The following is a 21,030-nucleotide window of genomic DNA, read 5'->3' as shown; positions in this document are numbered from 1 at the left end:
TAAATTATAAGAATGAAAGTTACAATGAACAGGTAGAGTAATTCAGGACAATTGAAAGTAGAAGGAATTAGATTAAGATAATGCTTTGATGCCAGGGTGGAGGGGTCAGACTTGCCCAAACCTTCTCCATCTTATCCAGCCTAGCCCAATGGCCCTTTGGAGTCATCTGCACACACAGATTGCAGCCCCAAACATCGTGCAATGTTCCCAGGCACAGGATACACACTTTGTGAGGATCTGTTAAGGACATAGTCCAGGGGTACTGGGGGAACCGACGGAAGCCAGACACCATTAGGCGCACAGAAGACCAGAAGGGCACAATGACCGGCGGTCACCAAGGATAGGAAAAACTCACCGACTAATGAGAAAAACCAACAGGGAACCAAAGAGAGACCCAGCGCAGAGCAAAAAATGAACTTTATGGAATTTTTTCCACAAAAAAGAGCAAGAGCTCCACCACTGCGAGGCTGCAGCTCCGAGGAAAAGAAGAGACTGAAGACAGACCCCACGTGGATGCGTGGATAGTTGCACGTTGGGCATGCTCAGTTTGCCAGTCAAAGTTTCTAGAAGTTTTCCTTGCCAGGCTCCATCTGATGATGTCACCCATATGTAAGGACTACCATCCTGCTTGTCCTAGGAGAACAAGAAAATAAAGTGAGAAAGCAAGAGAACATGAGCGACAGGAATAACCAGTAAATGTGGATTGGAGAGAGATGGAGAGAGTGAGCTGCTTCATACCTTTTTCATAGCGACTCCAAGGACAGTGCTCTACCATTTGAACTAGCAGGCAGGGAACATTGTGAGTGGTCAGAAGCCGATTGAGACCACTCAGGGGCAAACTGTAGAGAAACCAACAAAAGCCTCAATCAAAAGATACAAAAAAGTGCAAACAAAATAGCGTTCTGAAAAGAAACATTTAGTATACAGTATTCTATGGAGCCAACAAAGGAGAAAGGTGAGAGACAGTAAAGAGGAGATGTTTTATTTTATTATTTATAATCCACTTTTCCACAAAAACATTTGAACAAAGTGGCATTCAATAATATATAGATGTTTAATTCACTAGTCTCACAAAGTTCTCTTGTAATTCCTGTCTGCTTCTGTTCTATTTACTTTGAATACTTTTGTTTCACCTGCAAATTTGATAATTGCTCCCTTTTCTAGATCATGAATATATAAGCTAAAATTGGTCCCAGTGGAGAGCTCTGGGGCACTCAACTATTCATCTCTCTCCACAGGAAAAATTGACCATTTAATATTTTGCTTTGTTTCCTATTTTATTTTTGAACTGATTACTAATCTACAACAGGACATTGCGTCCTACTGTATGTAACTTCTTCAAGAGTCCCACATGAAGGACTTTATTAAATGCCACCTGAAAATCCTGAATCTACACTATTGACTGGCTTGTCCTTATTCACCAGCATATTTCTACAGCCAAAGAATTATAATAGATTAATAAGACAAGTCTTGCTTTTGCTAAATCCATACTGGTTCTTCCCAATTAAACCATGTTTATCCATATGCCCAATTATTCTATTTCCATCATTTTGCTCTGCAACAATGTCAGGCTTACTGATCTGGAGGCCTTTTTAAAAATTGGAATTATGATGGCTTGCCTTCAGTTATTAAAGGACAGTGGCAGATATTAATGATAAGTTACAGAAAGCAAGTTTGCTTACTGTAAACGGTATTTTCTGTAGAAAGCAGGATGAATTAGCCAAGCTGTCTGGCCGCCCCCTAGTGGCCCAATGCCCAATGCTCTTGCATGCCTACACAGGTGCCTTCCTGTGCGACTGCTCCCTCTGCTTCATTTGGTTCCAAAGCACAGAAGAACGCAGTGCAGAAGGGCATGAGCAGAAGAAAGAGTAGAGACTGTCCAGCTGTCCAGGGAGGAGGGTGAGAACGTATGGCTAATTCATCCTGCTATCTACGGAAAGCACTGTTTACAGTAAGCAAACTTGCTCCCCCCCCCCCCAAATAAGCAGGCTGAATTAGCCATGCTGTCTGGGATTCCAAGCACAGTGGTGGGAGCAGACCTGGAGGAATGTAGATTCTTAGTGATCCGGTCTGTTTAGAGCTGGCCATGCAAGGATCCAATATATCGTGGATAGTCCTAAGAATTAGTGCCATGACAAAGTATTTTTTGTCCCATTACTGTGTCTGAGCTAGCTTGCTGTTGCAAGCAGTAGTGAGATGTGATGGTGAGAAGCGACGACCAAGTAGCCGCTTTGCATATATCTTCAACTGGCACCTGTCAGAGATAAGCAATTGAAGTTGCTACCGCTTGCAACTGATGGGCCTTTACTCTTGATGTCAGGCGTTCCAAACAAGCAGCATAACAGAAGAAGTGACTACATTGAGTTAGCCAGTTCGCAAGGGTTCGTTTGGATACTGCCAAGCCCTCTCATTTAACCCGGGGCATTCGGGTTAAATGAGAGGAAGAGCTGGGAATGCCTTTTAGGGGAAAAATAGTGGAAACTGTTCTCAAGATCAAAATTGTTTAATGGAAAACAGTCAACATGGATTTACCCAAGGGAAGTCTTGCCTAACAAATCTGCTTCATTTTTTTGAAGGGGTTAATAAACATGTGGATAAAGATGAACCGATAGACGTAGTGTATTTGGATTTTCAGAAGGCGTTTGACAAAGTCCCTCATGAGAGGATTCTAAGAAAACTAAAAAGTCAAGGGATAGGAGGCGAAGTCCTTTCGTGGATTACAAACTGGTTAAAGGACAGGAAACAGAGAGTAGGATTGGTCTGACCCAGCATGGCAATTTCTTATGTTCTTATGAGTTCTTTGTTTATAGTAGGCTAACGCCCTTTTGCAATCCAGCGTGTGTAGAAGAGCTTCCAGGCTGGAAGAATGTGGCTTAGGGAAAAATGTTGGTAAAGTTATGGTCTGATTCAAATGAAAGGCGGAGACCACCTTGGGCAGGAAAGAGGGGTGAGTTCGCAAGGTGACTTTGTCATGGTAGAATTGAAGATAACGAGCATAGTGCACCAGCGCCTGCAATTCACCTATTCGTTGCACCGAGGTTATAGCCACAAGGAATAGGACTTTTCATGTGAGGTATTTCAACGAGGATGACTGCATAGGTTCAAATGGAGGGAACATCAGGGTTTCTAAAACTGTGTTTAGGTCCCAAGGCACGGCAGGCTGCAATCTTGGAGGATGTAGCCGCAAGGCACCTCTAATGAAACAAGAGACCAAGGAATGTGTCGAGATGGAGGTACCTTGATTGAGCGGGTAGTACATCACTATAGCGCTGAGGTGCACATGAATGGAGGAAACCTTAAGACCATATTTGAAGAGTAAGTGGAAATAATGAAGCAGCTGTTCTGGGGAAGATTGGAAAGGGTCCAGGGAGACTGATGAGGACCAATGGCGATACCTGTGCCATTTGGCTGCATAGTTCAGACTCGTGGAAGGTCTCCTGGATGAAATGAGAATGTCCTGTATCTCCGCTGGAATGGGAAGGTGGCTTAGTACCTCCCTTTCAATCTTCACACAGTCAGATGTAATGAATCGTGCATTGGATGCACTAGAGTTCCGATCAGAATGAGGTCCGCCTCATCTGCAATACATTTCTGAATTACCCAACCGATGAGGGGTATCGGAGGGAAAGCATAGAACAGATGCTCCGTCCACGAGAAAAGGAAGGAGTCCTGGGCTATTTGTCAGTCGCTTGGATAGAGGGAGCAGAACTCCGGTACCTTCGCATTGTTCTTGGTCACAAAGAGATCCACCCGAGGAGTCCCCCAGCAGTGGAATAGGGACAACGCTACCCCCAAACTGAGTTCTCATTCGTGAGGATGAAAAATCCTGCTGAGTCTGTCAGCCTCTGTGTTCTTTATGCCTGGGAGGTAGGTGGCTTGCAACTGAATGGAGGGTGCAAGCGCCAATTCTAGCAGGTGTATTCGATTCCCGGCAGAGAGTCCTGGAACCTGACCTGTCTTCTTTGTTTATGTAGAACATGGCTACTTGATTGTCTGTGTATATCATGACCGATTTGTGTTACAGAACATGTAGGAAGGCTCAAATAGCATACCGTATGGCTCGTAGCTCCAGCAGGTTGATCTGGAGTTTTCGCTCGGCTAGTATCCAGAGTCCTTGCATCTTGAGGTGGAGGACAGGTACACCCCATCCCATGGTGGAAGCATCTGTACTGAAGACCATTTGATGATTTGGTATCCAGAAAGGGGCACCCGACTGCAGGACCCCTGGAGTTAGCCACCAGTACATATCTGAAATCATCAGTGGGATGAGGGTCTCTGGTTGCGACATAGGGTAAGATCTCTGGGAACACTGAGGCTTGAAACCCCATTGAAGTCAGCGCATGTGAAGACGTGTATGAGGGACGACAAACCTGGCTGCCACCATGTGGCCCAACAGCGTGAGGATCTGACGGGCTGTGGGTCGTGAGAGACATTTTAATGCAGAGGCTAAGATTTGAAAGGTGCGAATCCTGTCCTGCAGAAGGAAAGCTTTGCAAAGGCATGTGTTGAGGATTGCAGCTATAAATTGGAGGGTTTGAGTGGGCTCAAGGTGAGATTTTTCATAGTTTATGGTGAAGCCTAGATTCTCCAGGCAATTCAGAACTCAAAGCTGATGGGTGTGAAGCAGCTCCGGGTTTGGAGCTACAAGCAGCCAATCGTCCAGGTAAGGAAACAGCTTTATCCCTTGCTTCCAAAGATGGGCCACAGCTACTGCAAGACATTTCATGAACACCCTGGGTGCTGATGAATGCCCACTTGAAAACAGAGGTAGCGCCAAGAAGAGGGGTGCTTTGGAATGTGGGCATAAGCATCCTTGAGATCCAAGGAACACATCTGGTCATTGGGTTGTTGGTAGGGCAAGATGGACTTGAAAGAGGTCATCTTGAACTTCTCTCACACAATGAAGCGATTGAGAGCCCTGAGATCCAAAATCAGCCATGATCCTCCATTTTTCTTGGGAACAAGGAAGAATTGGGAATAGAATTCCTGAAGATGATGGTGGGAAGGGATTCGTTGAATCACTCGTTGCTGAAGATGTGGAATTTCTGAATTAGGAGGAGGGCATTCCCTTCTCCCCTAGATGGGGACACAAGGTGTGGTATGGGTGGAGGTTTTTGGAAATTGAGAAGATAGCCGTGGTGGATGATACTGAGAACCCAACGGTCGAATGTGATGAGACCATGCTGAGGCGAAGAAATAAAGGTGGCCTCCCCACTGGGTTGTGTAGCTGTGTTCGTGGGGACCTCAAAAAGACTGCTGCAACGACTTTGGGGGTCGTTGAGATTGTCCTTGGCCCCACGGCTAGGATAATTGGGTTTGTGGCTTCTCTTGTTGGTAAGGAGGAGGTCTGTAAGGCGGAAACGATATGTAGGAGCATCTGGGATAGAAGGGTTTGCGGTAAGAGGAGTAGTAACGCTTTGCGTCTGGCTGGTCTACTGGTGACATTAGCAAGGATACTGCAACACTTTGCTCCTTAAGCTGTGAGATTGTCTCATACAACTTGTCTCTGAACATATTATCCCCTTTGCACGGGAGGTCTGCCAATTTCTCGTGCACAACCTCCCTAATGGTGCTGGCTCACAGCCAAGCCATCCATCTAGCTGCAATGGAGGCCGCTGATATATGGGTAGAGACTTCAAATCCCTCGTAGATTGTCCAGAGAAGGTGTCGTAATCCCTCCTCGAGATCGGATATAATCTGTCATTGCTGGGTATCCCCCGCAGCAGGCTCCTCAATGCCTTTAAGAGACTGCAGGCATTCACAGAGATACTGAGTTATGTAAAAGTGGTGTTGTTGAATCCTAGCTGTCAGCATGGACCCCTGGAACACCTTTTTGCCGAAACCATCTAAATAGCGGCTTTTTTTGCCTGGGGGGGTTCTGGAGTAAAGCCTTGTCTTCCTGGATTTCTTCATGGCTGACTCGACTACCACTGATGCGAGGAGCAGATGTACTGGCCCATAGTGAATCGATTTTCGCATCAAGAATTTTAGTGCGGCTTTACGAGAAGTGGTGGGAGCCGAAAAGGGGGACTCCCCTGCCTTATCCATCCTAGAACTGAATGGGAAGGTAAAGCCATCGGTTCTGACAGGACATCAAAAATCTTTAACATTCCGTGAACCTTAGCCCTGGGGTCCAGCAGTTGCATAGTCTCCAAAAGCAAGAGGGAGCCCACCTTCTCAATAAACGTAGAATACGACAAATCCTCCAGTGGAGAAGTTGACTCAGGTGGGCCTTCCGGGGAGTCCGAGGGGGATCCCTGTGGAGCATGGAGAGGGGGAGAAGTAATCAAAGTCCTGGTCAGGGTCAGAAGCCTGCAGACTCCACTCTACATTTGAGTCCTTGGGGGGTTTCCTGGTGGTGAGAAATAAGGAGAGTGCAACGAAGCCTCTGGTGACGGACTCGAGGGAGAATGAGAAATTTGCGCAGATACCACGGAATCAAAAAAGATCTGCAGGAGTCCCGTCATCAGGGAGATGATATGGGTCGCTGCCCCTTTTAATCTTTTGGCAGAAGGCGCAGATGTCCTGCGCCTCTTGGGCGGTGAAGAATGGAGAGGACGATGTAGTTGATCCAGGTCATCATCTTACCTCAAAGGGCTAGGCAAGCTCTTCGATCCAGAATCACTTGGTCTTCTGTGGTCCCTGCTCGGGGTAGCAGAAGAGCGGCCCAAGTGTGATGGAGCCTCACCTTCCGAATATCCTGAAGGTTCCATGTCAGAAAGGAGAGAAAATGGATCCCTGGAGGAGGGTGGACTTTGTTCAGCTGAAGGACGACACTTTTGTGCAACGTGGTGTGTTTTGTGCTTAGCCTTCCACCGTACTGCTGTGCAGTAACCAGCGCCATATGCGTCGGTATGGATGATACATGCGTCGATGATTTCTGTGTCATTGATGGAGCCAATGCTGGTTGCGGTCTCTCTGACGCATGCATCAACACTGGTTGCATCAGCCGCTTGGAGTGTGTCGATCAGGGGTCCGTGTCGGGTGGTGGATGACGATTATGTGCGTGCTTCATGGTTGGGATTGTGGCCCGATCCCTCAATGGAACTGACACAGAAGAGGACAGAGCCCTTTCCCTTGGAGTCGGGTGGTCCTTCCCGGGCTTCCCTCTGGCTTCCTTTCTAGCCGTGGAGGAGGGCTGAAGAGAGGAGGAACACCTTCTCTCCTTGTGGTGTTTAGGCCCCCATGCCGGAAAGGAGTGAGTGGATCGTTGTGAAGGGGCATAGGAGCCCGACTGCTCCTCCTCCCGAAGTCGGGCTATTTTCACAGCCCTTTGCCGCTGAGCCCAATGAGACATCCAACTGCAATCATAGCCCTTTCTATTTATTGTTATCCATGCAAAGTATATATTGTATTTATTGTTATCTATGCAAAGTATATTCTATGTTTTTTGGTTCTATGTAATGCTTTCATGCGAAGTTTTTTGTTCCACTGTAAACCAGTTTGATTTGTGTTCTATACAAGAAGATTGGTATATAAAAGTTAAAAATAATAATAATAATAATCCGCATAGGATGCCTGGGCGTGCTCTGGCCCCAGGCACAAGTACCATTGACTATGTCCATTGGCAGAACTTGAATCCTGGTGTTCTGGGGCCCAATGTAGCACTAAAAAGTGCTGTTTGGGAGATCACTGAAGGGAAAATTAGACAAGAGATAGATAAAGTAGTCAGAGGAGAAGATTCAACATCCATTGCTGCACTGGAAAAAAGGAGAACTGAAGCAGAGGGGGCAGTTGTGTGGGAAGGCACCGCGCAGACATGCAGGTGCACATACTTGGAGAAGTTCCTGTATCGGGCAGCCAGGGAGCACCCAGACAGCATGGTTAATTCAGCCTGCTTATCTGTGGGAAAATGCTAATAATAGATTCACAATTTCATATTTGAGTTCTTCTCAAATACTTAGTATCAGATGAGGTGATTTGCTATTATTTTCTTTGCCAGTTTGTTCTACCACCTCTTCCAAATTCACAGTAATTTACTTCAGTTCCTCTGAATCATCGCCTACCAAAAATGGTTCCAATGTGGGTATTTCCCCAACATTCTCTGCAATGAAGACCGAAGCAGAGAATTAATTTAGTTTTTCTGTTATGGCTTATCCTCGCAGTGCACCCCCTTTAATCTATGGTGCGCTAATGGTCCAACTACCTCATTTGCAAGCTTCTTACTTTTATGGAATAATTTTGAAATAGATCCAACAAAATATTCAATTAATAATCTGGTCTCTCGCTAGGAAGTCAAAAGCCTCTGGTGTCACTACTTACAAGGAGTACCAGTTCCTGTTATACATAGGAAGGGTAATTTTATAACAACTTACATAGCAATAAAGTCTGTGCATAATTTTGATTTGAAAATCCATAGGTAATAGGTCAATTACACATAATTACACTTGCTACAAGTAGGATGTAATTTGTGCAGGGTAATTAAAATCAAAAAGTACGGGTGTAAGTCATTACTCTGCCTCAACTATGCCCCTTGGATCACCTCTCCTGAGTGCATGTAGAAGAATAATAACATAGTAAACAGAAATTAAGATTTACCTGATAATTTCCTTTCCTTTATTTCTGCTACACCAGTCAAGAACATGTGGGTTTAGACCCCTCATCCAGCAGTTGGAGGCAGAGTCTTTTTTTATGATATTACCTGTATATATGTCACGCATGGGACTCAACAGAGCCAGGGTACTACTGTTAAAGCTAAATTTAAATTATAGCAACTAGCAAACAACACAAAAATGTAAAAACTGAACTCTAAAATTTTGACCTAATCTCAACAAAAACACACAAAAATGTAATATATATACTTTCTGAGATAAATCATCAACTTACACTATGAGAAGCACTTTAACTAAGAAATCTAGCCTTAAAAATTCTTGGAGGAATGAAAAATCTTCTCAAACCATTTCATTAATTTTTTCTTTTCTTTTTACAATTTATAAAATTGAGTCAATAATATTTCATTCTCATAGAGGTAGCCCAATTTGCATATCCCAGGATGGGTTTCTTAACTGGTGAGGAGAAGTAAAGGAAAGGAAGTTATCAGGTAAGTCTTAATTTCTCCTTCCTTGTCCTTCTGCTCCACTAGCCAAGAACATGTGGGAAGTATCAAAACCCCTTTACAACAAAATGGGTGGTTTGCAAATTCGCTCTTAAGACAACTGTCCCAAAATTAGCATCCTGTCTCATGAGAACATCTAACCTATAATGCTTGGCAAATTGACCTAGAGTTGTTCAAGTTGCTGCTTTATCCATATCGACCAGATTACTGTAGGTATCTCCACCCGCGATGAAGACTGTGCTCTAGTCGAATGGGCTTTGATGCCTTCCAACATTTGCAGCCCCTGTAGTAAATATGCAGATACTATGGCTTTTTTAATCCATCTTGTGATGGTTGCCTTTGAGGTGGTTTCTCCCTTACTTGTGCTACTGAAAAACACAAGCAATCTATCAGAATTACCAGATTCACTTATCTTTAAATATTCTCTTACAAATCTCCTGATATCTAAGAACTTTAAAGATTGCAATCCTTCTCATCAAAAGATGATAATATTATGTGCCGATTTAAATGGCATGCTGAAGCTACCTTATGTAACAGGTCTCAGTATTACAGAATCCTTACTAAACCTTAGAAATGGAGCCTTGCAAAACAAAGTCTGAAACTCCAAAATGTGTCTTCCTGAGGTAATTGACTATAAAAATGCAGTTTTCACTGTCAAGTCCTTCCGAGTCGCTCATTCTAACGGCTCATAAGGAGGGCTTGCTAATGCACTTACTACCAAATTCAAATTCCATAACAGTATCATAGATGACAATGTAGGAATAAGATGTTTAACTCCTTGTTGAAAAAAGCAAAATTGCTTACTTTGTAATAGGTCTTATCCCAGGACAGCAGGATGTAGTCCTCAGCTCCTCACATATGGGTGACGTCACTGGACGGAGCCCTATCACAGAAAACTTTCTGTCAAAAGTTTCTAGAAACTTTTGACTGGCACACTGAGCCCACTGAGCATGCCCAGCATGCCATGATCCCTCGAGCCACAGGGGTCTCCCTTCAGTCTCGTGTATAGCAATAAGCATTAGCAAAAATAAAATAAAATGTGTTGGACCCAACTCCGCAGGGTGGCGGGTGGGTTTCGTGAGGACTACATCCTGCTGTCCTGGGATAACACCTATTACAAGGTAAGCAATTTTGCTTTATCCCAGGACAAGCAGGATGCTAGTCCTCACATATGGGTGATTAGCAAGCTACAGGCTGAGTCATTTTGTAGTGGACCAACAGCAACAACTTGTGCAACGGGCACAACAACTGGAGTACTGTTGGAAAACATTGAGGCAGCTAAAATCTCAGCAGGTTGGATGTAGAAGGAGTTGGGATTATGCTGGAAATAAGTTCTTTAAGACAGATTGTCCGTAAGCTGAATCTTGTCTTCCTTCTTTGTCCAAACAGTAATGAGCTGCAAAGGTGTGAAGAGAACTCCATGTTGCAGCTTTACATATGTCAGCTATTGGCACTGAACGATAGTGTGCTACTGAGGTTGACATGTTGACATTGCTCTTACTGAGTGCGCCTTTACTCGTCCTTGGAGAGGAAGGCCTGCTTTTTCATAGCAGAACTCTATACAATCTGCAAGCCAGTTGGAGAGAGTTTGTTTGCCCATTGCTTTACCAGGTTTGTTTTTATCAAAAGAAACAAAGAGTTGAGTGGATTTCCTATGGACTGCAGTGCGATCTAGGTAATATGCAAGCGCACGTTTACAGTCCAAGGGGTGCAAAACCCTCTCACCTTGGTGAGAGTGAGGTCTTGGGAAGAATGTTGGCAAGACTATGGATTGATTCAAATGGAATTCCGTAACTACCTTGGGAAGGAATTTTGGGTGTGTACTGAGTACCACTCGATCATGTAGGAATTTTATATAGGGTGAGTATGTGACAAGTGCTTGAAACTCACTAACTCTTCAAGCAGTTGTAATGGCTATTAGGAATATAGACTTCCATGTAAGAAATTTAATATCACAGGAATTCATGGGTTCAAAAGGAGAACGCATGAGCCTTGTTAGTACCACATTAAGGTCACATTCTGTGACTGGTGACCATATAGGGGGTTTTAGATTAATTAAACCTCTTATAAACCTACTAACAAGGGGATGCATTGTTATCAGTGCATCCCCTATTGTATGATGGTAAGCTGAGATAGCACTTAGGTGTACCCTTACTGATGAGGTCTGGAGACCAGAGTCTGAACGGTGCCAGAGATAGTCCAACAAAGATGTTATGGGGCAGGAAAAAGGGTCAATACTTTTCTGCGCACACCACGTGGTGAATCCTTTCCACTTCAAACTATAGTTTTTTCATGTGGAAGGCTTACGTGAAGCTACAAACACTTGAGAGACATTAGTTGAAAGATTGAGTGGTTGCAGGATCAAGCTTTCAACATCCAGGCTGTTAGAGATAGGGATTGAAGGTTGGGATGGCGCAACCTGCCCTGGACCCTGAGTTATGAGAGTGGGAGCTGTACCCAGGCGAATCAGGTTCCTCATCGAGAGATCGAGAAGCATGGGGAAACACATTTGTCGAGGCCAATACGGGGCTATGAGTATCATGGACTCGTTTGTCCTGTTGCAGCTTCACCAGAGTCTTGGTTTTTAGCGGTATCGGGGGATATGCGTATAGAAGACCTGAATTCCAGGAGCGAGCAAAGGCGTCCCTGATTAACTGGTTTGTTTGTTTGTGCATGGAGCAGAAGCTGTCCACTTTGTGATTCAGCTCGGATGCAAAGAGATCCATCGTTGGCTGACCCCAACGTTGAAATATTCTGGTCGCTACTAAGGGATCTAAGGACCACTCGTGAGGTTGGAATTGACAACTGAGACGGTCTGCTACTACGTTGTGAATTTCTGCCAGATAAGTGGCCCGGAGAAACATGGAATATGTCAGGGCCCAGTCCCAAATCTGTGCGGCTTCTTGACAAAGGAGATACGAGCCCATACCTTCCTGTTTGTTCAGGTACCACATGGCAACTGTGTTGTTCATTTGTATCAGAACTGTCTTGTGTGAAAGGCAGTCCTTGAACGCATGTAGAGCATGTAATTTGATGTAATTTTCTGTTCCTTGTTCTGTGTAAACCGAAGTGGTATGCACAAGTGCATGAACTCCGGTATATAAAAGCCTTTAAATAAATAAATAAATAACATATAGCTCAAAGCTCCAGGAAATTGATTTGATTTGAAACATTGCTTCGAGTTTTGTCCAAGTACCTTGAGTTTGGAGATTGCCTATGTGTGCTCCCCAACCTAAGGTGGATGCATCTGTAGTTAAAGCTCCTTGTGGAACTGGATGTTGGAAGGGTAGGCCTTTGCGCAAATTGTTCTTGGTCACCCACCAGAGGAGGGACGAACGTAATTGGTGGGTTATTTGAACTGGGGATGACAGTGGTTGAATGGCTTGTATCCACTGTGATCTTAATGTCCATTGGGTTATTCTCATGGCTAATCTGGCCATAGGAGTGACATGAACTGTGGAGGCCATGTGGCCTAGCAGAGTTAGAAATTGATGTGCTATCGCCTGTGTTTTTAAACGCAGAGAGTTTGCTAATGAGAAGAGTGTCTCCGTCCGGTCTTCCAGGAGGAACGCTCTTGACATTATGGTGTTCAACTCTGCTCCGATGAATTGCAGTAGGCAAGATGGAATGAGGTGGGATTTTTGGTAGTTGATTAGAAATCCCAGCAAGTGGAGCAGATTGATTGTGAGCCTGAGAGAGGTGAGAGCTCCTTGTTTTGATTGGCTTCTGATGAGCCAGTCGTCTAGGTAAGGAAAAATGTGTACACTTTCCTTGTGCAAATGAGCTGCTGCTACCGCTAGGCACTTTGTGAACACTCTGGGTGCTGAGGCAAGTCCGAATGGCAGGACCCGGTATTAGTAATGCTGATGACCCACTAGGAAACGCAGAAACTTGCGATGAGGAGGGAATATTAGAATGTGAGCGTAAGCATCTTGTAGATCCAGAGAACAGAGCCAGTCTCCTGTCTGAAGAAGGGGAAGCATGGTGCCTAAGGAGACCATCCTGAATATTTCTTTAAGTAGAAATTTGTTGAGATTTCGGAGGTCTAGGATGGGACGTAGGCCTGTTTTCTTTGGAATGAGGAAATAGCGGGAGTAGAATCCTCTGTCCTGCTGAGGTCGGGGAACTGGTTCCACGGCCCTGGCTCTCAGAAGGGTGGATAATTCTGCTTGCAGAAGAGTGGTATGATCCTTGTGTATCCACAGAGACTTTGGTGGGGAGTCTTTTGGTACTGTGAGAAAATTCAGATGGTAACCTTGTGTTATAATTGATAGCATCCATTGATCTGTTGTGATGTTTGACCAATGGGGCTGGAAGAGAGAGACCCGACCTCCCACTGGTAACTCTTGGTTCGGGTCGGTGGAGTGGTCGCTGTTCTCTGGCTGGTTTTCAAAAGCCTGATGCCGGGCCTGTTTGAGGAGGAGGATGAGGCCTAGAAGCTCTCAGTTGTCTAGGCTGGGTTCTTTGCACTGGTCTGGACGCTCTACCACGGGGTGCTGGTGGATAAAACCTACGTGGTCTATAGTAGGGCTTTCTGGTGTCCTTACATGCTGTGCGATGTGTGGCAGATGAAGTATCTTGTGGGATAGCAGACAGTTGATGCAGAGTTTCACAGTGTTCTTTAAGCTGGGCTACTGCATCTTGAACCCTTGTTTCAAAAAGGTTGTCACCAGCACAGGGTAGATCCGCCAATTTTTCTTGAACTTCAGGTCTGAGGTCTGAAGCCTTGAGCCAGGCCCAGCGACGTGCACTGATTCCTGATGCAGCTACTCTTGAGGAGTTTTCAAAACCGTCGTAGGCAGCACGTACCTCGTGCTTTCCTGCCTCAAGACCCTTGTGAATGACGTCATTTGCTGCATCCTGATATTGTTGAGGCAAAGACTCAGCAAGCTGTTGCATTTGTTTCCACAGATTAAGTTGATACTGGGTCATATACAGTTGATATGACACTATTCTGGAGTTCAGCATGGAACCTTGGAAAACTTTCCTTTCTAGAGTGTCTAAGAACTTTTGTTCTTTGCCTGGAGGAGTCGATGAGTGGGGCCATATCTGCTTAGACTTTTTCTGGGCGGAGTCAACCACCACAGATTGATGTGGAAGTTGGGCCCTCTGATAACCAGGGATGTGTTGTACCAGATAGGTGGTATCCATTCTTTTGTTTACTGGTGGTACTGAACATGGATGTTCCCATAATCTATGTTGCAAGTCCACCAGGACTTCATGGACAGGGATTGCAAGGACCTCCTTAGGAGGGTCCACAAACTGTAGAACCTCTAAGGTCTTTTGTCTGATATCTTCTTCTGACACTAGTTGAAAAGGAATAGTGTCAGCTATCTCCTTTACAAAATTTGTAAAAGATAAGTCCTCTGGGGGTGACTTTTTCCTGTCTTCAGGTGAGGACGGCTCAGACAGGATGTCCTCTGAAGATGTGTCGGTGTCTCTAGCTTCCCAAGAGTCCAATGGAGGGCACCTTGGAGGAGGCACATGAGGAGGCATCGATGGCATCGGTGGCTTTTGTGGGGAAAAGAATGGTATCGACGGGGAGACCGGGATTCTCGGCCGAGAAAGTCCGGAAGGCCCTGGCATGGGTTCAGAAGGCAGAAAAGCACCCGAGGCATTATCGTCACCGACTGGAATCGAAGTGATAGGCTGTACTGGAAGAACACCGATTACAGCGTAGAGCTTGGACATCCGTGGTTGGAATATTGAAAAGTCCGGTACCGGCATCGGAGCAGGCACTGGCATCGGTGAAGGCATCTGTGACGGCACCGGCATCGGCTCCAGTGGTGTCGATGGACAAAGATCCCAGAGAGCTTCTCTCACTGCCTGGGGGATAAATCCGTTCAGTTCCTCCCTTATAGCTGGGTGAGGTCAGAGCAGCTATAGGTGGTGGCAGAAAAGGTGTCATCGGCACTTCCACAGATCCCCTGTGGTGGCTCGATGCCTGACACCTTTGCAGGTGGGGAACGCCTCTGAGTAGTAGGTCTCGATGGTTCTTGTAGATGAGATCTCTTCGGCGATGGCTGTCTCGGTGACAGTAAGGCCTCTGGCGTCGACGTCTGTCGATGCCTATGACGATGTTTTGTTTATGTTCCAAGGCCTTTTCAAGCGCGGACGTCGATTTCACCGATGCCGCGGACGGAGTCGGTGACAACCGGTCTCCAAAGCCATCAGTGTGATGTTTACAAACGACTAATCTTTTAGACGCTCCAGCCGGAGACGATTGAGTTGATGTCGACTTTGACGGTATAAGCTGGATATGGAAGAGATGTTCCATCTTCTCTTGCCAGGCCCTCCTGCCCTTGGCGGTCATTTCTGCACATTGAGGGCAGGAAGAAACATCGTGCGATTCTCCCAGGCACAGAACACACTCGATGTGCGGGTCGGTAATCGACATTGTGCGAAGGCACTTCGGGCATTTTTTGAAGCCCGTGGTCATGATGAAGGCCGGACAGCTGTCGACGGCCTTCTGACCAAAAAATTACTTTAACCCGGATCGAAACAGGAAAAATTGTACTCACCGGCCAGTGGAGTAGGAAGATCCCTATGTAGGGATGAAATGAGAGATTTTTTTAAAACTTTTTATCTCACAGTAGATGTGTGAAGAATTCACACAGGGCTCTTTCACCGCGATACTAACTGCAGCGCGGAAAAACGAAGACTGAAGGGAGACCCCTGTGGCTCAAGGGATCATGGCATGCTGGGCATGCTCAGTGGGCTCAGTATGCCAATCAAAAGTTTCTAGAAACTTTGACAGAAAGTTTTCCGTGATAGGGCTCCATCCAATGACGTCACCCATATGTGAGGACTAGCATCCTGCTTGTCCTGGGATAATGTGACATCTCCGTGTGAGTCAATATAGATGTCCCCTTAAACTTTTCCTTTAATGCAAGAAATCGCTGCAACCTGTACCTTTAAAGAATTCAAGGCCAAGATTATGTCAAGGCTCTTCTGTAAGAATGTCAGAATATTTCCTATTTATAACATCATGGCAAACAGTTAATCTGTCTACAATAAACTGCAAAAACTCACCAAATCCTCAATAAGCTCTCTTTGTGGAATTTTCTTTAGATCTTAACCTTGTTCTAATAACTGACAGTTTGTATCCCTTTTTGGCTAATCTCGCCCTCTCAACAGTAATGCCATAAGCAAGGATGGAGAGGGGTTTAAGAAACATAGAAAATGACGGCAGAAAAGGACCAAACCATCCAGTCTGCCCAGCAAGCTTATGGTAGCTCTGCTGCACCTTACAAGCCACCTCCTTACTTAGATTCGCAAATCGTCAAAGTCAAGGCCCTTGTCAGTTGCTGTCTGAGTCCAATTCCCTGTTAACTCTTGCCGTTGAAGCAGAGAGCAATGTTGGAGTTGCATCCAAAGTATCAGGCATGTTGGCTGAGGGTAGTAACCACCATGCCAGCAAGTTACCCCCATGCTTATTTGTTTTCCCCCCATGCTCATTTATTTTTCCAGACTGTAAAATCCAATGTCCTTGATGGTTGCAGTCTGAATCTAATTCCCCTTTTCCTCTTGCTGTAAAAGAGGAGAGCAATAAGGGAGTTGAATCAACAGCATGAAAGCTTACTGGTTAAAGAGTCGATTTTAAGACCTACTCGTGCACATGAATGCGACTATTTTATAACATGTGCGCATGGTCCCTGGTAAAAGAGACCCCCCTTTGCCTTGAAAATGCAATGGTTGATCCACTATCAGTCTGCTTTTATCAACATACCATGGTCTTTGTGACCAGCCTGGTACCACTAGGACCTCATATACCTACTGGCCCTTCATGGACTACTGGGGTTCATTGATCCTTAATATGACTATATTATCTGGCCTACAGTTTAGCTCTGTCTCATTTTTGCCTGATTGGTTTTAATGTTCTATGGGTCTATTGTTGCATTGTGATGTTTTTTATGTTTTTATCATTTATTTTATGTATTTTATTACGTATCTAACATTGTAAATCACTCAGAGCCTTGTGCACCAAGCGATCTACAAATTTTAAATATACTAAACTAAAGTAAACTAAACTACTCCTTCTTGAGCTGCTTTATTACATGGCCTATTAATGGCCAAGGAGGGGAAAAGTTCTGCATGAGAGGCTTTTAAGAAAACTAAAAAGTCATGGGATAGGAGGCAATGTCCTTTTGTGGATTATAAGCTGATTAAAAGACAGGAAACAGAGAGTAGGATTAAATGGTTGGTTTTCACAGTGGAAAAAGGTAAACAGTGGAGTGCTTCCGAGATCTGTTCTTAGCCTGGTGCCTTTTAATCTCTCTTATAATTGAGCGGTGACTGACGTGCCGCGAATGCGCAGAAGAGAGCAGTTAGGAATCAACATGGCGCCGGTGGCCCTTTGCCCTTACCATGGGATAGGGGCTACCGGTGCCATTGGTCGGCCCCTGTCACATGGTAGGAGCAATGGACGGCCAGAGCCATCTTAGACGATGGCACGGGCCATCCATTGCTCCTTCCCTGTGACAGGGGCCGACCAATGGCACCGGTAGCCCCTGTCACATGGTAAGGGCAAAGGGTCCCTGGCGCCATTTTGATTAGTGGCAGCCGATGGCTCGAGAGGGAGAGATCGCTCCCGGAACCCCGCTGGACCACCAGGGCTTTTAGTAAGTTTGGGGGGGGGGGGAAATCGGGATGGTGAGGGGGTTGTAATTAACTACATTTGAAGGGTTGGGAGTGGGTTGTGTTTTCGGGCCTCTTCTGAAAACCAAACGAAAAAAGTTTTCCGGTTCAGGGAGTGGACTGAAATGCTCCACCCTGAACCTGACATCAAAAATGAACCAAAAAACAAAATTGTGCGCAGCCCAGCTCTATGTGCCATTTTCTAGAGTTAGAAGGCTTCAGATATCAAAGTATTAGTTAAAGAGACTTCAGAACAAGGTAAATTGATTAAAGGGTCTAATTCTGTTTACACAAAGAACGTAGTATATAAAAGTGCACTGTAGACATCAACTCTAATTTTGTTCTTTGGCTCTTCCATTACATTTTTCAAAACTATAATCTCTCCCGTTTTTACGGGCTTAACGGCTTGTATATTTATGAACGTTCTGGAAAAGGGTAAAACGAGTGAAGTGATCAAATTTGCAGATGACACAAAATTATGCAGAGTAGTTAAATCTCAAGTGGATTGTGATGAGTTGCAGGAGGACCTTGTGAGACTGGAAGACTGGGCTTCCAAATGGCAGATGAAATTTAACTTGGACAAGTGCAAAGTGATGCATATAGGGAAAAATAACCTTTGCTGTAGTTTACAATGTTAGGTTCTATCTTAGGAGTTACCACCCAGGAAAGAGATCTAGGCATCATAGTGGGTAATACATTGAAATCGCCGGCCCAGTATGCTATGGAGATCAAAAAAGCAAACAGAATGTTAGGAATTATTAGGAAGGGAATGGCAAATAAATAGATGATGTCGTAATGCCTCTTTATAGCTCATGGTGAGATTGCACCTTGAATACTGTGTGTAATTCTGGTCACCGCATCTCAAAAAGGATATAGTTGCACTGGAGAAAGTGGAGAGAAGGGTGACCAAAATGATAAGGGGCATGGAACAGCTGCCCTATGAGGAAAGGCTAAAGAAGTTATGGCAGTTCAATTTGGAGAAGAGACGACTGAGGGGGGGGGATATGATAGACATCTACAAAATCATGAAAGGACTTGAACAAGTTAATGTAAATTGGTTATTTACTCTCTCAGATAATAGAAGGACCAAGGAGCACTCCATGAAGTTAGCAAGTAGCATATTTAAAACAAATAGAAGAAAATCCTTTTTCACTCAGCGCATAGTTAAGCTCTGGAATTCATTGCCAGAGGATGTAGTTACAGTAGTTAGTGTAAATGGATTTAAAAAAGGTTTGGATAAGTTCCTAGAGGAAAACTCCATAAACTATTACGGTAATTAATAAGCAGTAGTAGCTTGTGATTTATCTAATGTTTAGGTACTTGCCAGGTACTTGTGACTTGGATTGGCCATGGTTGGAATCAAGATACTGGGCTTGATGGACCCTTGGTCTGACCCAGTATGGCATATCTTATGTAAGCATAAAGCAATGTTTTTCTTTGCTACTTCTTTATTACCACATCCATAATCCTTTTGTTGGCTGAAGATCTTCTTCCCTTTGCATTCTGGTGGGTTGCTATTAGAACCATCTATGTTTCAACCCATTTTTGCATTTTCTGCTTGAATGCCAAATAGACTGGGTCTATCGTATTTCAGCTCAGAAAATCTGCTTGCCCATTCTCTTGACCTGCAATGTGAAATGCTGAAAGTTGTTGCAATGTTTTTTTTGACCATGTGAATAATAGCTCTGCTTCCTCCAAAGCTCTTTGGCTCCACGTACCCCCTTGTTTATTTATGAATGCTATTGCTGTTGCATAGTTGCAATGTGCAACTACTGATCCTCAACTAAACATTGATTGAAAATGGAGTAATGATAGTTGTATGACTCTTGACTCTAATCAATTTATGGACCCCGTACTCTAAGCTCTTTGCTCAACTGTGAGCAAAATAGTCCTGGCAAAGGGCACCCCAATCTCTTAAAATGTGCATCTGTTGTCCAATCTAGGTACGCCAGAGATATTTCCCTCTGCAACATTCAGGGAGTTTGCTCTCCAACAAAAACTTTATCATTATTTTGAGGTGAATTTTTTAAATAATTATGCATGCAAATATAGCATAATATCATAGTAATTTTCACAACTAATGCAGATAAAAATCTACTGACAAATCAAAGGCATATGTAATATCAGTTTTCAAAAGCTCACTTTTCACGGGTAAAATGCTTTTACATACTTAAAGCTCAGCATTAAACATGTAAATAAATGCTTTTGAAAATCAAGACCCAATCAAAAACAAAACATGCAAATGCAGTTCTAAATTTAGAAAGAGAGCGAAATAAGACTGCTGACCCCATATTTTTTTTTATGGAAATTCAGCATTCAGAATTATAGTCTATTTTAATTTATTACTCTGATAGGTCTAGCAAAATCAGATATATGAAATCCAGAATTGGTCTGTAGGGCCAATCACCTCTTTTTTCTTTTGGAATTTCAAAGTATAATGATTAACATCCTTACTCTTGCTTTTGAAATGGAGCAGGACATAACACTTTTAGCTTTATTAATTTGTTTAGTGTTCCCAGTACAGCAATTGTCTTCGCTGGTATTATACATGGAAAAAAAAAAACATGAATGTGTTTGGGTGTTGGGAAAACCATCTCTAGGTCATAAACATTTTGAATGATATCCAAAACCTACTAGTCTCTGGTAATGTGGATCCACTTTCGTAAAACATTCATTCTAGCTATTCTGGCACCCTCTGTAAAATGTAAAAATTTGACCTGTCCTGTGCTTTTGATTAATCTTGACTCAAGACTAGTATTTCAAATATTTCACTATCTCACCAAATAAACTCTCTTTGCAAGATATTTTTTTTTGGAGCAAGAACCAGTAGCCTAATGCCTGAGTCATAGAAGTTTTCTAGCTCCTTACCTGCTACTGATCTTGAAGATTAACCTCAACAAAATGATAGGCAGCTGTGGATTCAAGCTGTGCCGTCTGTTCTCCATTAAAAAGTTGCAGATTTCTGCTTAATAGAGCGCTTTCCACACAAACAGTTGAAGAAAAAAATGTGCAGGATGATGATTTCTTGCTCAGTGGTGAAAATCTTGCAGAAACCTGTGCCTTTTAAACCAGATGTTAGTTTTTCGGCAGGGAAGCTTCATTCTGAAAGTAGTTTAATCTTCAGTTCTGTAGAATGAAACTGCTATGGATGCCTTCTATGTCCCTCTCAGAACTCAATCCCAGTTGGCAGAATTTTTCATACCTAAATTTCAACTTAGGGAAACAGATGCATTACTGAGACTTGCTATTGCTTAAAATTAATCTTTTTTTTTTTTTAATACCTCCTCCTGATCTACAGACAGAGAGACTATTGTTTCTCTCAGTATGTCCTGTTACTA

General features: G+C 44.0%; 1 protein-coding gene across 1 annotated transcript in view; it reads right to left on the bottom strand.

Moving 5' to 3' along the window:
• The window catches only part of ZMYND10 (zinc finger MYND-type containing 10), a 364,741-nt gene that overhangs the window by 204,631 nt on the left and 139,080 nt on the right, over window positions 1-21,030 (bottom strand). Inside the window, exon 7 of the mRNA XM_029599566.1 lies at window positions 739-839. Coding sequence (XP_029455426.1) covers window positions 739-839 — 101 coding nt within the window. The remainder of the gene's footprint in view (window positions 1-738; window positions 840-21,030) is intronic.

The sequence above is a fragment of the Rhinatrema bivittatum genome, chromosome 4 (assembly GCF_901001135.1).
Source record: "Rhinatrema bivittatum chromosome 4, aRhiBiv1.1, whole genome shotgun sequence".
Lineage (NCBI taxonomy): Eukaryota > Metazoa > Chordata > Amphibia > Gymnophiona > Rhinatrematidae > Rhinatrema > Rhinatrema bivittatum.
The sequence above is the reverse complement of the archived record's forward strand: the minus strand, read 5'-3'. Positions and strand labels throughout refer to the sequence as shown.